The sequence below is a fragment of the Nelumbo nucifera genome, chromosome 2 (assembly GCF_055504915.1).
Source record: "Nelumbo nucifera cultivar China Antique chromosome 2, China Antique-T2T, whole genome shotgun sequence".
Taxonomy (NCBI): domain Eukaryota; kingdom Viridiplantae; phylum Streptophyta; class Magnoliopsida; order Proteales; family Nelumbonaceae; genus Nelumbo; species Nelumbo nucifera.
In genome coordinates, this window is record NC_142650.1 from 10,021,409 (window position 1) to 10,039,165 (window position 17,757).

At 37.6% G+C, this 17,757-nt stretch overlaps 1 protein-coding gene across 3 annotated transcripts in view; it reads right to left on the bottom strand.

Moving 5' to 3' along the window:
- Positions 1 to 1,153: 1,153 nt before the first annotated feature.
- The window catches only part of EMB2771 (E3 ubiquitin ligase), a 73,196-nt gene continuing 56,592 nt past the window's right edge, over positions 1,154 to 17,757 (bottom strand). For 2 of the 3 annotated variants that reach the window (XM_010255483.3, XM_088897779.1), the window contains exons 27-37: positions 16,882 to 16,958; positions 16,697 to 16,810; positions 16,499 to 16,600; positions 9,195 to 9,335; positions 8,048 to 8,221; positions 7,364 to 7,427; positions 7,125 to 7,264; positions 6,887 to 7,044; positions 4,616 to 4,694; positions 3,608 to 3,706; positions 1,154 to 1,954 (exon numbers count right to left, since the gene is read on the bottom strand). In XM_010255483.3, coding sequence (XP_010253785.1) covers positions 1,559 to 1,954; positions 3,608 to 3,706; positions 4,616 to 4,694; positions 6,887 to 7,044; positions 7,125 to 7,264; positions 7,364 to 7,427; positions 8,048 to 8,221; positions 9,195 to 9,335; positions 16,499 to 16,600; positions 16,697 to 16,810; positions 16,882 to 16,958 — 1,544 coding nt within the window. In that variant the 3' untranslated portion in view covers positions 1,154 to 1,558. Of the gene's footprint in view, positions 1,955 to 3,607; positions 3,707 to 4,615; positions 4,695 to 6,886; positions 7,045 to 7,124; positions 7,265 to 7,363; positions 7,428 to 8,047; positions 8,222 to 8,539; positions 8,792 to 9,194; positions 9,336 to 16,498; positions 16,601 to 16,696; positions 16,811 to 16,881; positions 16,959 to 17,757 lie in introns of those variants that run through there. The other variant, XR_016082431.1, reaches the window with a different exon arrangement.

Genomic DNA, 17,757 nt, shown 5'->3' on the forward strand with positions numbered 1-17,757 from the left:
CGCTGAATAGCCACAGCATTCAGCTAAACCATACTCATGCGGATGAATCTGAATTGGCACCAGCCACCACAGCACATTTTAGTGTGCATTGAGAACATCTTCCATGCTTGTCATGGGAAATCTTCCCAATACACAGTTGGGATGTGCTGTGGCGCAGGTGAGGTGTGCTGTAGGGAGCCAAGGCCAATGTTATCTAGCCTCCATCTGTTTTGTAATCTAGTTCACACAATCCAATCCACCTGTAAATTGAAGCACGGAAAGATATTCTCAATGCACGGGTGGATTGGATTGTGGGGAACCAATCCAATTTGATCTAACACCACACAACTCACCATGAGACTTGGGGCCATCATAAAATGGGACCAGCCATGTATAAGATGTGCGGTGCAAGATCAAGTTGGTATGAATTTGTTGGCAGGTGATCCGGACTCTTTCATATGAGGCACAACGTTAATCCAGAAGTCTAGCTAGAACCGTCCCGTTATGTCCCGACTCCTGAGCAGGGGTGATCATGGCCCGGGTTTGGCACCTGTATTGGTTCCTATTATTATAGCTGCCATTATAATACTTAAATTAAAATAAACATAAAAATAATCAGAATTTCTTAAGAGTCTGATCACTTACTCCTGAGCATTACAGGAATAACCTTTTTATTGTGAAGCAGGATAATGACATGGGAGCGTGAGAATGATACTCTAGATTTTCTTAAGAGTCTTGTATTAGCATTATGTAGACACTTTAGCGGAATCATGCTAATATTGCTCTAGATTTTCATGAATATCTTCTCCCTTCGATACCGAACCAAGATACTAGCTAGGAATCAGTACAAATATGTACAATGCAAAAATAGAATCATCATTGGTACCAAGCTTCATTAACAGATATACCCATGCAAATTATTCTCTTGGATCTAATACTTGATTTTCTAATTCAACAACATTAAAAATTTAAAACCCACATGGTAAGAATGAAACGAAGAATTTAATGACACAGCAGCCAGCTGCACCCTACTCTTGGAGGATTCTTGCTGTGCTTAAAACTAAAGAATAAACATGATCATTAATGTTAGCTGGTGTTTCACAAAAGGCATAATACTTCTTGGTGATGTGCTAAGATCTAAATGTACAATATCCATTGAAACAGCAGATAGAAGTGAGCATAGAAATTAGGATAACATTATCACAAAAAAATGCTAGGGATTGAATTCCATACTGTTTTGCTACCAAGAAAAAAATACGAAAAACAAAAAAGAATTCCATACTGTTTTTTGGCAAAAATTTCTGCGCTGTTTTTACATTCTTAAATTTTGGTAAGGTGCTTATCATTCATGTGGCAGAATACCCCATCTTTTGTAGGCTTAGAGTCCCAAAAGTTTCTCTTGGAATATGCTGTTTTATAATATAAACCTTGCTTCTACTAGAAGTAGAGTGGGTCAGATGATGATACAAAGGCAAGCACATTGTATTTCCTCCTAGCTAATCTCCTCAAAGCCATCTAACATCTTTGCCCTGAATTGTTAAGAAAGGAGACGCTGTTCCCTCATGAAGCTATTTGGAAATCAGTTATGAATACTGGAGGACAACCAAGACTTGTCTATTTCAACAATTGCATTTATGTGAGTTCTTGGAAATAATAACCGCAACAGAGGGACTAAAGAAGATGTATATTTGTGCTTGATCTTCTCCATAGCAGACTTTATGACAAAAGGAGGTGGCACCTCAAACCACCGAAGAAACCATGCAAGCAGCATAACATCCATCTCTCCTTGAGATTGCTTATGGGGCCACTTACCCAAAATCAAATAGGTAGAGAGTTCACTTTGCATTCTTTGTGAATAATTCAGAATGTCTTCTACACGTTTTCTGAGAGACGCAATAAAGGTCGACTGTACAATGCTTCCCCTTGAAGTTTTTAATCTTCCATTAATCAGGGCCTCACTGTAGGCTAATGCAAGCTGAAAGAAGAAAAGGATGGCTAGTTAATAGCATATAAAATAAGGGTCATAAATATTTTGGAGGTTCTTTGTTCCTTGGCAATGACAAAATAGTAAGCATATTATCATTGGCGTTAGGAACTTAATCAAGGCAAAGACACCAAGGTAGATTTGGATACTTAATGCAATTATGCAAACAGTAAGAAAAGGATGCTTTAAAGTGTACAGCTTAGGGAAATATGCTCCAAGGGGCCACTACTTGGTGTAACAGTACAATCTTGGGCTGGCATCCTAGATCCCAAATAGCTGGGACTGACATTGGGTAATGGCCTTTTTTAAGGAAGGTGCTCAAAAAAGGTAAGTTGATTAGATTTTTATCTGATATTACTTTTTCAGGAACTCCTATGTTCTCTCTATGATTATATTGAAAGATGTAATGTATCAGGTGGCAAAAAAATCAAAAGATATCAGTTTGTAACATATGCCATACTGTTGGCAGAAACCTTGCAATGATTGATACCTAATATTTCCTTCAAGAGCTAATGGAAAGAAAGACAAACACATAATTCCCATTTTTGAAAGTGGATAGCTTCAGCCTGTTAATCCATAGTGCTACTGTTACTTGGCAATGTTGTAAAAATTTGACTTGATTTCATCATTCTACATAATTTATAGTTCTATACTACTAGTAAAAGCTGCAGAGCTAAAATCTAAACAAAATAGAAAGAAGATTATAGAAAATAACACTGGATTTTCTGCCATCTTTCATTAACACAATCCGTGAAGAGTGAATAAGAATTGTAAACTAGGGATGATCAAATGTATTGGAAAAGGAAAAAGAAGCAATGTCAAGTATGCTTCCTAACATATGAATAGTAACATGCAGATTATTCAAAATAAAATAGGCATAAGTTTCTTGGCTCAAAGTGCAACTATGACCAGCACTGAACACAGTACCATGAATTACATCTACCATAGAATAATGAAACTATTTTGCACATCAATGAGTAAAGTTGGTACTATATAAAGTTTTACATAACTTTCAAGAACTCACATTGCCCATAAATTTTTACAATGTTCATATGAATGAATGAGCAAGGTAAAAGCATGGTAATGCATGTATCATCATGATGAGATAAACCAAAGTACAAGCTACTAGTCAGCAAGGATGAAATGTAGCACATAAAGCGGAAACTAATTTGCCTACTACTAACAGCCATTCTAGCGGAAACCATTTAGATACATCTCAGGAAAGCATTCTAACAAAACTAGGAGTTAAACAAGAAAAAATGAAAAAAAAGAAACATCTGCCTACTAATAACAGCCATTCTAGGGGAAACTAATTTTCTTAAGTATGTTGAATAGTTTTTTTTTTTTGGAGGGATAAATAATATAACTTCATTAACTGAAAGCAAATAAAGAATACAAAATCCACCACCACATTGCCCAAACTGGCAACACCAAACTAACAAATACAAGAACAGAGAAAGAAGACAGATTACAAATTAACCCTGGCCTACAACAACCCCAAATAAAATTGGGGAATATCCAGTGCTTATACTTTTAGTTTGTCTGAGTTCAAAGTGCCACAATAAGCAGTAGTGAGATGGAGACAACTTGTTGACTTTGAAAAGTTATTGTGAGATTGGAATGTATGGGGCAAAAGGAGATCACCTTTAAACTAGAGACAAAGAGTGTGTCATCAGGAACATAAATGCCATTAGTCACCTGTTCAGCCATTGCCCCTATCATTGTGAATAATGATATATAAACCTGCAAACATTCAGTCCAACCACATACTGGTGAAATATTCATAAATAAACCACATTGGTGAATGATGCAGGTGAAGAAATATCAAGATGGAAAAGTACAGCATATAACATAATTGTCATTTTAGTTAGCATGAATACTCCGGTGGCTGATAATGTAATTTCTAACACAGCTCAGAGTTCAGGTACTTTCAAAATAGGTTTTAATTTACACTTACATCTACTATTGTAAATGTAGTTAGAGCAGAATGGGGAAAATGGAGGGATACATCCATAGTCTTATATAATAGGTGAATACCACCAAGTAAAAGGAGAATTCTATAAAATGATTGTAAGGTCAGCAATGTTGTATGGAGCAGAGTGTTGGTCAGTCAAAGACCATGTCCAGGAAATGAGTATGGCAGAAATGTGAATGTTGAGATGAATGAGTAGAAAAAACTAGAAAGAACAGAGTTAGAAATGAAGTCATTCAAGAGGAACCTAGGAGTAGCTCAAATAGGTGATAAAATGAAAGAAAGTAAACTAATATGGTTTGGTCACATGCAGAGGAGACAATCTAGAGCACATGTAATAAGTGACCTGTTATGAGTTGATGGGGCTAGAAGAGATGGGGGCAGAAAGAAAGGGACATGGGTTGAATTAGTAAGAGATGACTTAAAAATGCTCATAATTTAACAATGAAAATGGCACTGAACAGAAAATAATGGTGAAACAGGATTCCTGTAGCTAGTCGTTGGGAACTGCTCTTGCTAATTCTTACACATGGTGCATATAAGTTAGGTAAACTCCCTATATGGAGAATACCAATTGGGCAACAGGAGAGATAAGTAGCAGGCTACATTAGATGCTACTCAACAGAGATTTCTTTGTACATGCTTCACTAATCAATATGATTCATAATTGATTAAATTACCTGTAAGAGAGCTGGTCTATCCTTGCTCACACACTCAAATAGCACTTGCAAGCAAAATTCTTGGAAGTCAACATCAGATCTGGAAAAAAGATACTTAACTAATCATCAATAGAGAACCATTACAATGATGGAACAAAAGAAAAGATGTGTTTCAAAACGCTTTCTCAATATAGCTGATGTTGCAGTATCTTCTCATATAAATTATCAATTATAACTAAACTGCATTCTGTGATTAATCATATATTCCCTTGGGATAAGGCTTAGATGATGATGCCCAACCCAAAAGGTGATTACTCTCTTTGCATGTCCCTATCCTAGAAAGGGACCTTCTATAGGTAAGAACAAATCCAGTCTTTGGAGAATCTATGACAAGGTGAGGTGTAACACCTTTAGCTCATAGAGACTTGTACTCGAGCTAGAATTAAATAAAAAAAAGCCATCGTATTTCATAATTTCAGCCATGTTTTGGCTAATCTCTGTTATCAATTAAGAGATTTAATAAATTCAAATTGATGGCTTAAGCATTCTAGAAAATATACAACTCAGCCACAATTAGAGAAGTCTGAAGATGAAGTTAAGAATGATGATGGGAATCAGGGAACCAAGGATGAATCAAAATTGGCTCAAAGAAGCTGAAAGTGACATACCTATAGATAAAGTTCATCTAGTTGACAAAAAGATGGGCATTTTTTTTTCAGAAAAGGTAAGTATTAATTAACGTGATATAAAGGGGCTCAAACAATCTGAGCATCCCCAAAAATCTATACAGTGATTGACTGTACACTCAATGATACCGAGTCTGAAGAAACAACAAAAAATGGACCCAAATGTGCTAGTAGATAAGAGGTTCGAATTGGTAGAAAACTGGAATTATTCCTTCTAGGAGAAGAATTTGGAAGAGTAGTGTTTATGGAATTAGAAGAAAGATAGAGGTATAGCTTAATCAATATAAAATGTTGGGAATGGTAAAAACTAAGTTTTGATTAGGGGCATAGGGAGTTCAGAGTTTCAATAAGATTTGTTGTTTGCTAGACAATAAATCTTTGAGATAGGGAGTTCGGAGTTCGGAGTTTCACTATCAAAGGCATATTGGTAAAATGAAGGGGTGCATCCAGAGTATTATGTGAAAGGCAAATATCATTCCGCTAAAAGGAAACTTCTATAAGACAGTTGCAAGGCCAGCTACATTGTATGAAACAGAGCGCTGGGCAATTAAGAAACAATATGTCTGAAACATTAGCGTGGCAGAAATGCATATGTACAGATGGATGAGTGGTAAAACTAGAAAGGATAGCGTCAGAAATGAAATCATATGAAGGAACCCAGGAGTAGCTCCGATATGTGATAAAATGAAAGAAAGTACACTGAGGTGGTTTAGTCATGCTCATTAGAAGATCATCTACAGCGCACACTAGAAGAAGTGATCCATTACAACTTGAAGGGTCTAGAAGAGCTAGGGTCAGACCTAAAACAACTTAGGTGGAAGTAGTAAGAAATGATTTAAGTGCTCATAATTGACAATGGATATGGTACTGAACAGAATGGAATGGCGAAATAGGATTTATGTAGCCAACCCCATATAGTTGGGACATGGCTTAGATGATGATGATTTGTTTCTGTACTAATTTTGTCTATTCAGTAAATAAACCTTAAACCATATTATTTTGTGGTCAAACAAGGTACAAGTTAATAAGTAAACTTGATGAGAGGTCTTAGTATTGGGGGGGGGGGCATAAATAACTTACCTAAAAAAATGATGGCTAGCATATGATCAAATCCAGCCACTGGTTACCTTGCTTCAGCTATGTTTGCTTGGTAAGGCATATCTGATCATATGGCTGTCATACATGGTGCTAAATATCTCACTTCCCATGAATATTGACAACATTGAGTTTTTTTTTGGTTGCCAACAAAATCGGATGTTTTTCTTTCATCAATTAGGAAAAAAAATGTTTAGTTGCTAACTTGTTATTGTTTTCCTTAAAGATTTCTTGAATCGGTAATTCCAAAAGCATGGATTTATTTAACCACTAGATAGCTAATAAGATTTTTTTCCAGGAGTCGAGCACTATTGTTGTAAAGCTCAGCTAGATTCCTATTATCCTGAGTGTTTAACTTCATGTATGTCCCCCTTTATTTTCTTTTCCCATTCCATCTTCTAAGTTTATCTTCTGACAACATCTTGATCATAAAACACAAAATGGTAGTAAAAAAAGTTAAAGATGTTCTCAGTAAGAACATAACATGAAAGTCAACAATGTCATACTTTACCTGCTATTCCATGAAGGGTCACAACAAAGTTGTGCAAATGCTATTAAGCTTGGATCAGATGAGAAAGTACTGACCAACTGATCAACCTTAAATGAACCAGGTTCATTGTTCCCATTGATACCAGCACTGCAAGCTCTCAGACTTGTCAGATCACACACCTGCCATCATAAAAAGGCATTAGAAGAGCGCTTTATTTGTGGGGGGGGGGGCTTGTAGTAAACGGCAACAGGATCACAACCTTGTGCATCGCTCTTGAAAGCAATGACTGACACCCAATTGGGTCATCCACATAGGAACAAGCTCCAACTTTTCTCTTGATATAGATAATACCACAATTAAATGGGTCATTCTTATCCCCAGAACTCCACCAAGGTTTATCTGTAAAAGTATGAAACATGTTTGTTTGTCTCCAAAGTGCAAAATTTTGGATTGAAATGTATCAATAATATGCAAAATCAGTTAAGTACATTTCAATACCTTCAGGAACAAGCTCTATGACTTGAGGCCAATATCTGGGTCCACAAACCCGTACAGTCTTCAGCTGCAAGCAGGATGGTTGTGTTTTTACCAGTTATTTATGTGTAAGAAATTGCACACAGCCCATCTTACTGTTTTACTGTTGCTCATATGGAGTGTTTCTGCAATTCTACATATCTTATGTGTGTGTGGCAAAATAAATAAAATTTTACATGTGTCAGAGATAAAGCTCTTTGGTGTGGGATATCTATCCTACACACCTCTTTAGCTTTTACCCACTTCTCTAGTTTCACATGTGTCAGAGAGTTTCAAATGTGGGTTCATAAGGAGTCTCAGTAAGTTAACTAGAAGCAAGTAAGCTTGCTTATGCTATTGACATGAAACTACAAAAGGACCCCCTCTTCTCTGAGATAACTCAGTCCCTTTAAGCATTTCTTTCACTGAGGTTTGGAAGATATTTCAGATCCAGGAGAACAAATTTTTTTGAACTTGGGTTACAATGAAACTTACACAAAAGAGCTTGACCATATGTTCCAAATCTTCATCATTGATTCCAGAATTAATGAAAGGTTTATATCATCTCATCCTCATGGCTTAGCCCATTTACTCAAGCTTATAGAGATTGGGAAGAAGGAATCCTAAAGAATACAACATCTTCTATATTGTAATGCAACTTAAACTTACAACAGCACGTTCTGGCAGAATGCATGGGGTGACTTCAAAAAAGCTTGTTTCTGCATAATGTTCTGTTTCTATGGTGGTCACCTCTAGAGGAGCATAAACCGGTAAACCTGTGTCAACATCAACTGTCTGAACCCAGCGAGCTTCTGTGGCAAGGACATACAAGTGCCTGAATGCCTGAAAATATGCATTTTGTGGAAAATTAGGTATTAACAAAATAGATGCTTTAGACAGTACAGGATAACTGATATACATTTTCCACAGATACCAGCTAGCTAGCTGGTAAAGTAGGGGCTAAATTCCCAAATCTGGGTTCAGCCTTTAACATCTGATTACTGACCAGTGCTGCATGGGCATGGACACAGGAATCAGAATCCGACGATTATCCAAGAGTTTTGACTCGGCAAGATGAGAACAAATGGATTCATGGACACATCTATGGAAAATTATATACTAGTAAAATAGTTTATATTTTTGAATTCTAACATTACATACCTGCAAATAGGGTCTAAAATGTTGCCTCTGTTACTAAGCAGTTTGATACAAAAAATGGCATTCATCTTGTACATTAGCTCTTCATTTATGTCAAATAAGCTAGGAGATATAACGGAAACATAAAATGAAGTGCCCTCAAGGTTCAAGAATCCATGGAGTGTCAGATTCTGATGTCTGTTCATCATGAAAACATCATCCACTTAGGAGAGTCCATGCAACACTGTCACTAATCCACTCATTGCTATCCCCCATCTAAAATCAAAACAACAAAAAAAAAAGTACATTGAATCCGCTGACACACTTGCAGAAAGCTTGGAGCCTACATTGATTACCTTCTAGCAAGATGCTGATATACATTAAGAGTCAACTAAATCAGATAATCCCAACCATCCATTTGCACATGTTCAAATGCCATTCAGGCTTCACACTATCCAAAATATTTAGCAGCATTAACGGTAAGGCCCATAATGGTATCCAACCAAACCAATTCAACCCTAGGAGACCTAAGTTGGAACATTTTAAAACTTGATAGCATATACACTGATTGTATGGAACAGGCAGCAAGAAAGACTTCATACTGCATCCCAGTGGACAAAGATTTCTCAGCAAAAAACTTTTGGATGAATTACCAGTTGGTATTTATATTATTAAATACCTGAAGATGGCAGCGGTTATCATTTGGTCCAGTAGGCAAGCGTGGATAAAGAGTAATTAGCAAAGCAGCAATAGCACTGTTGCTGGTTGAAAAAGTCCTCATACCTCCACCAAGAAATAAGAAACCAATAGCTAAGCTCACCTAAGGACAACATATAAAACTTGCTCAACATATTGAACAAATAAGACCAGCAAAGTAATATGAATGAGAACATTTATCTATTAATCCTTTTCCTTGTTCTCCATTTGTTCCATTTTACATGAGGACCATTAGCAATTAAAACCATTCAATGTAGTTCATGTTTCACTTTTGTGTGCATCTTGATATTGAAGGTAAATTTCGTTAAAAGGAAAAAAAGGGATTACAAGTATACAGTGACAATGTATCACCTTCAGCCATACAACTCACTTTATTAAAATAGTGGAAGCACTTGCAGAACATTGAATACATCTGATGCAAGATTGTCTCAATTGCATAAACAACACAAAAGCAGAATCTAAAGCCAGTGAGAAAGAGTGAATTGGTGCAAGAAGAATCTTCTAAAAGAGCAAAGGAAAAGCCAAAGAAAATGTGGTCTGAAGTGGTTAAGAAAGATCTATAAACTTCGTTTGACAGAAAACATGGCTCTTGATAAAGCACAGTGGCAGCAGAGGATCATGCAGCCAACCCCAAACAGCTGGGATTAAAGCTGAGTTGAGTTGATGAAATTTGAATATTTGTCAAGTTAAAATTCAAAAATACTGCCATATAATACTTTCTCCACCCAACTCAAAGCTGACAGCTGGTAAATTGTGCACTGACATGGAGAAGATTTTACCAAATGTAGCTAGCTTCTTGAAACACATTATTACTGAGAAAAATGGGTTGTGGATTTGGAAATTACAGTCATGGCAGTAACCAAAGTAAGGATCAGGCTCAAGTACCAGTGAATGGACCTTTGTGGTGTACCAACAAAACCTTATGATCTAATGGTCTGAAAAAATCTGCATGCTTGAGGACCCAAGCTATTGACATGAATTATTTTTGCATAAGACCATATAATTGCTGAATATCTGGTAAGAATATCCACAAAAATATTTCTAATGGACACAGAAACTTGCATTGTATCATTGATCTTGTAGAGAAGATGGGCCGAATGGCCCATAGGCTGTTTATCCTTTTTTTATCTTTTATGTTCTTTCTGTAATAGGCCTTATTCTGGGCCTATTCTTTCTATGTTATGTTCTTTTAATTTCTTGCCCAACTAAGGGCCTCTTTGTAAATTATCAAAGTTTAACTTAATAAAATAGTGTTAGGAGTGTAAGAGTAGAGATTAAGGTTCGAAACTCTCTTACTCTGAACCCTTATTGCCACCATCTTCTTCTTCATCTTCTCTTCCTTAGAAGAATGATTTCTATTATTTTATTTTGATTTCTGCATCTGTTCTAAACAGTCCTTTATTCTCAAAAGACTGTTTTTCTTCTTGGTATCAGAGTAGGCTCTCTTTTTCCCTTTTTTCACCCCCTTTTCCCATACACGGTGTGTATGGAGAACTGAATCGTACAGACTGTTAAAGAGACTCTGTTTAGCCCAGTTGTTAGTGGTTTCTAGAGAGAGGAGGACTGACTGTGTTGCCTCCTTGGCTGATTCAAGTGTATTGCCCGAAACCCTAATTTTTTGGAGAAATCTGTTTGCGGGCTCCGCAGGGTGTTTGGACTGGGTTCTCAGTGTTTGGAGCCTTCTGATTTTCTTTCTTGAAGACCGAACCAAGTTGGTTGGTGTTTTGTGTAGTCTACAAGGTGCGGCTCCTTTTTCTGTTTCTCCCAGCTTCCGGGTGTGACTCAGATTTTTGGTACTACTGCATAGAGGTAGGCTGAACACAGTCCTTGTTCCATCTTCATTCGGTGTTTTTTGAAGTTGGTTGAAATCTTTTTTGAAGTGTTTAAAGAGATGAACTCCTCAGAGATTGAAAACAAGAATGCTGCTGAATCTGGGCAGGTTCCAGGAGCCTTTGTTGACTCTTTACTGACTATGACCACAGTCAAGTTGGATGGAACTAATTATCTGGCATGGTCACAATCGATAAAGATTCATATCTGTAGTAGAGGAAAGTGGGGTTTTATCTCCGGAAGCAAAAAGGCTCCCTCAGAAGATGATCCATCTTATGAGAAGTGGATGCAAGAAAATTATACTGTTATTGGGTGGCTTGTAAACTCAATGCAGCCACAAATTAGTCAGCAATATTTGTGGATGAATTCAGCAAAGGAAATATGGGATAGTGTTGCTGAAACCTATTCCCAAAAATTAAATGTGGCTAGAGCTTACAAATTGAGAAGTGATGTGAAGAATTTAAGACAGGGGGAGAAACCTTTAGCTGTATACTTCTCAACACTGAAGTCTTTGTGGCATGAAATAGATTTGATAGAAGCTGTAACCTGGGACACCACTAATGATGCAGAGACCTACAGAAAACTGGTTAAGAGAAACAGGGTGTTTGAGTTCTTAACTGAACTAAACCCAGAGTATGATATTACAAAACAAAATATTTTATCCAAGGATAGTGTTTCACTGTCACAAGCATATGCCTTGGTAAGTAGTGAAGGGTTGTCCAGGTTCAAGGGGCTGGTCTAAATGATCACTTTGCTAATATGGGAGTGAAACCCAAAGGGGTTGCAGGGACTCCAAGTGGCTCAGGGAAGAAAGAGGTTGTCTGTGAGTATTGTAAAAGGCCAAAACACACTAAAGACAAGTGCTGGAAATTACATCCTGAGCTTCTACCTCTTCGGTTTCAGAAGAAGCATGATAATAAAAGGGCAGGGAATGCTAATGTTGTTGCTGGTCCAGATAGTGACAAGTACCAAACTGAAGAGATGACAACTAGTGCGCAGTTAGCAGCCATGAAAGCAGAATATGAGAAGTTTGGGAGGATGATCAGTCACCTAGAGGGTGTGACTTCTTCTTCCAACCCTTCAGAAAATTCAACCTCTTCTGCATTTGCTCATTTAGGTATACGAGCTTCTGCCAATCATGCAACCATTTCAGGTAATTGTAGGATCCCTTGGATTATTGATTCAGGTGCTTCTGATCATATGACCAACCTTTCTACCTTGTTTGTTTCATATGATTTACTTCCTAGACGTGACAAAATCACCCTAGCCGATGGTTCTCTTTCCTCTATCTCCGGCAAGGGAACCATCAAGGCTACAAATTCCTTGATCCTTCCTTCTGCTCTTCATGTACCTAGACTAAATACAAACTTGTTATCTGTAAGTAGTCTAACTAAGTCATTAAACTGTTGTGTAACCTTCTTCCCTTCCTACTATGTTTTTCAGGATCTGGAGTCTCAGAAGGTGATTGGGAGTGGCCGTGAGGCAAATGGAATATACCTGCTTGATACTCCGGGACAGTGCCCTGAACAACTTGGAAAAGCTGCTTTTGGGTCTATATCTATAGAGTCTATCAATCGAGTCATGTTATGTCATTTTCGTTTGGGTCATCTTTCTTTTTCTGCATTGAGTCATTTATTCCCTGAACTGTTTAAGGGAATTAGTTTGTCCAGTCTTCATTGTGAGTCTTGCGAGCTGTCAAAGCATTGTAGAAACAGTTATCTCTTGAGTAATAAAAGATCTTCTCCTTTTAATATTGTGCACTCTGATGTGTGGGGGCCTTACCACTTACCCTCTATGGGTGGCTACAAATATTTTATCTTGTTCATTGATGACTTTTCTCGGTTTACTTGGATATTCCTGATGAAATCTCGTGATGAAGTTCTCAGACTTGTGAGGCAATTCCATGAATTTGTCCTAACCCAGTTTGATACTAGGATTAAAATTTTCATATCTGACAATGCAAAAGAATATTTTGAGAAGAACTTGTCCTGCTATCTCACTTGGGGGTTATTCATCAAAGCACCTGTGTTAGGACCCCAGAACAGAATGGAGTTGCTGAAAGAAAAAATAGACATATTGTTGAAGTTGCAAGAAGTATCCTGTTTGCCTCACATGTTCCTACAAAGTTTTGAGGTGATGCTGTTCTCACTCCTTTCAGTCTCCTTCATCCGAACAATGAGCTTTTTTCTATTCCTCTTCGTGTCTTTGGCTGCACCTGTTATGTACATATCCCTAGTGTCCAAAGACATAAATTTGAACCAAAAGCCCACAAGTGTATCTTCCTTGGTTATTCCCCCACACAGAAGGGTTATTGTTGCTTTGATCCAAAGACTGGTACTCGATATGTCACAATGGATGTCACCTTTGATGAGCTTTCTTCCTTTTATGGTTCCTCTATGGAGGGACATTGTCCAAAGGGGGAGGGTTTGTCACAGGTCTTTGCTCTTCCTCTTCCTGTCCTAGTGTTCCTCCCCCTTTACCTCCTCGTCCTCTTTTTAATCCCAGGATGTATCAAAGGCAAAGATCCAGAAATGAGCAGGTTGTTTCCCCTACAACACATGAGCCTCATGCACTTCCAACTACAAATGAGACAACAGGTACTGTTTCAGCCCCTTTGGAGCCATCCTTCCCAAACCTTGATATTCCCATTGCTATTATAAAAGGAAAAAGGAAGTGTACTGCACATTACATTTCCAAACACCTTTCTTATAGTTTGCTTTCTCCTTCATATTTTGCCTACCTCTCTTCTATTGCCTCTAACCCAATTCCCAGGTCTGTGTCAGAAGCTCTTAATATTCCAGAATGGAGGGATGCTATGAGATCCAAAATTGATGCCCTAAACAAGAATGACACTTGGGAAGTGGTTGATTTGCCTGAAGGGAAGGATCCAGTTGGCTGTAAGTGGGTCTTTACTATCAAATATCATGCTGATGGCACCATTGAGAGGTACAAGGCTAGGCTGGTTGCAAAAGGTTATACACAGACATATGGGATTGATTATCTGGAGACATTTGCCCCTGTTGCCAAGATGACTTCTGTGAGAGCTTCTATCTTTTGCTGCTCACTCTAACTGGCCACTTTATCAACTGGATGTAAAGAATGCATTTCTGAATGGAGAATTACATGAGGTTTATATGTCTCTTCCTCCAGGGATGTATGAAACAAATATGAAAGGAAAGGTATGCAAGCTGAAGAGATCTCTTTATGGACTCAAACAGTCCCCTAGAGCATGGTTTGAGAGGTTTAGGGCTGCCCTTGTTAACTTTGACTATGTACAGACACAGTCTGATCATACTCTCTTTGTGAAGAGGAGAAGATTCCTGACAATTTACCTGATTGTGTATGTTGATGATATTGTTGTGACTGGTAATGATGTTTCAGGAATTAATGATCTCAAATCTTTTCTTCATACAGAGTTTGAGATCAAAGATATGAGGGAATTGAGATACTTCCTTGGCATAGAAGTTGCTAGATCCAAGGATGGGATTCTTATCTCTCAGAGGAAGTATGTTCTTGATTTTCTCTCTGAAACAGGGAAGATGGGTGCTAGACTAGTTGCTACTCCTATTGATATGAGTCATAAACTCTCTGCTTCAAATGGAATATTGTTAGAAGACAAAGGAGTCTTCCAGAGACTCCTTGGAAAACTTCTTTATCTATACATGACTCGGCCAGACATTGCATATGCTGTCAGTTGCATCAGCCAATTCATGCATGCTCCCCGAGATACTCATATGGCAACAGCAAAGCGAATTCTGTTATTTGAAGGGCTCCCCTGGAAAGGGAATTCTGTTTGCCAAGCATGACCATATGAAACTTGAAGCCTATACAGATGCTGACTGGGTTGGAAACATTTATGACAGAAGATCTACTTCTGGGTACTGCAGCTTGGTGGAGGTTAATATTGTCTCTTGGAGAAGCAAGAAACAATCTGGTGTTGCTCGATCTTCAGTAGAAGCAGAATACAGAGCCATGGCACATGGAGTTTCTGAACTATTGTGGTTAAAATCATTGATGGAGGAACTGGGATTGAGCATGATAAGCCAATGATGTTATACTGTGATAATCAGGCCACCATCAACATTGCTCACAACCCAGTACAACATGACAGAACTAAGCATATTGAAGTTGACAGACACTTCATTCGAGAAAAGGTGACTTTTGGTGAAGTATGTCTATCTTTCATCACCTCTGAAGAACATTTAGCAGATTTCCTCACCAAGGGCATTCCCAAGGCTAAACTTCAGCATGATACTGGCAAGCTTGGCATGATTGACATCTATGCTCAGCTTGAGGGGGAGTGTAGAGAAAATGGGCCGAATGGCCCATAGGCTGTTTATCCTTTTTTTTATCTTTTATGTTCTTTGCTGTAATGGGCCTTATTCTGGGCCTATTCTTTCTATGTTATGTTCTTTTAATTTCTTGCCCAACTATGGGCCTCTTTGTAAATTATCAAAGTTTAACTTAATAAAATAGTGTTAGGGGTGTAAGAGTAGAGATTAAGGTTCGAAACTCTCTTACTCTGAACCCTTATTGCCGCCATCTTCTTCATCTTCTCTTCCTTAGAAGAATGATTTCTGTTATTTTATTTTGATTTCAGCATCTGTTCTAAACAATCCTTTATTCTCAAAAGACTGTTTTTCTTCTGATCTCAACCATAAACTTAAAATAACCTAATAAAACTTACTTAACTAATTGTTTGTAACAGAACCACCTTTAATTTATGTATATTAGATCATGGTTCTAAGTATTGGAATCATGGTTTGCCATTTGCCATATTCTATAGTAACCTAGTTTAGTTCACATTGAGGTTAAGAGTTTTTAGAATTCCTAACCCTATATAGATGTATCAGCCAGTCAATTTCACTCTTCTAACCAAAGACAGACTTTCCCACCTCCACATCAAAACTTCCCCACAATTCTTTTATCTACTTTTCACAGTAAATGGAACTAAAGGTTACATTTCTATACCACCTCCTATTCCCACATCACCCTCTCTTCCTTTAGCACATGTACATTTACCCTTGTCCGTCCTTCCCCTCTCAAATGATCCCAGTCTCTCTCTCTAATCAATTGTTACATGCAAAGCTTTTAGTATGTTGAATTTCTTAAATATTTTAATGGTATTATTGTCTTTTTATAAGTATCCTGGTTGTAGCATACAAGTAGTGTCCTAATTTTTTTCTCCCAAACCTCTCTACAAATTCCTTTATTTATCATGTATTTATACATGCTAGGAATGATAGAATACACCACATTAAGTTGGGCTTGGAATGGGATGGCATGTCCTATTACAGTTCTGTTCAGAAATTTTATTCAAACAAAGGTTTTCAGTTTAATTAGGTATTTCTGGAAATGAATATATGAAAGTTCCTAAGCATGGATGGCTACAATTTAGTACATTTCATTTTCCTGAAAAGGGCATGCCAAACTTACAGCCATTTGGATACCATAACTAGCATTCCCATCAGCAGAGTTTCTACTGCGAAGATACCGCAACAACCGAAATGTTGGCAGATGCCCGGAGCCTGACATAACCTGGTCTTACAAAATATTAGCATCAGATAAATGATTGTAAACTGATAAGTCTTATTTGCAACTGGAATAGAACCAAAAATAATAAAGCCTCCTTACCACTGAAAGAGAAAGAACAATTAGGTGTAGACATAACTCCAGGGTCCCTCGATCTACATACTGGGACACTCCCTTTGGTAAGACGCACCCACTTGTAACAGATACAGGCTTGATCTGCAAGTGTTGAATGGGAACTACTTAGATTTCCAATCATCAGAGATATGCAAAGCAGCATCATGACATACCTCATTCAAAAAGTAGATAGCATAATCATATAGCAGTTCCTGTGCATTGCCATTTCTTGTGCCAGCATATCTCAGCCCTGCAAACATTTAATTACAGCTAACTAAATTATTTGTGAGTCATTTGGGCCTCAAATAGAAACTGGAGGGGAAACACACTATCAAGTCTATCACTCAACTTGTGTCTTAAATTTGAGAGGCCAAAACTTGCTTGTTTGGTTTGATAACTTATTGAATTACCTATCCAGCAGGCCCAGGATTATGATTTGGATATCAAATGAATGTGTTATAGTAGATTTACAAGCATCCAACAAATTTTAGATGGGATTTTTTTTGTCTTTGGGATATTTGAGGTTTAAATAAGAATTGTATTATTTTAGAACTTATTTTGGTATGTATTGTTTCAGCTAGCTAAGGAACAAGCTTATAGAAGCCCCACGTACCAAGCATCTTCACATTCTTACAACTCTCTGCCCCCTATAGCAGAACCCCAGTACAATTCATCTCTATTTGCCCCCTCTCTTGCTATGAATCAGTTTCTGTACCCATCTGAACTGAACAAAGTTTTCAAATTAAATGCTAGCTGCCAAGCATCTAGCCTCTTTTGGTGTTTGGTCAAGCATCTGTATATAGTCCTGCCATCCACTCAAGAACAAGGTGTTGAAATATATCTTGGTAGGTATTGGTTTTAGAAGCTATTTTTGTTCACAAAGTTGTTTCAAACCTGTAATTGGTCAAAACTTCTGATTTAGAAAGTAGTGTTTAAGGTTATTTAGAAAGTAATTCTTGTAGTGAGAATGGGCCAAATGGGCCTTAGTGTTTTTTATTTCTTTTAAGTAGTGTTTAAGGTTATGTTTGTTGGTTATGGGCCTTAGTTAT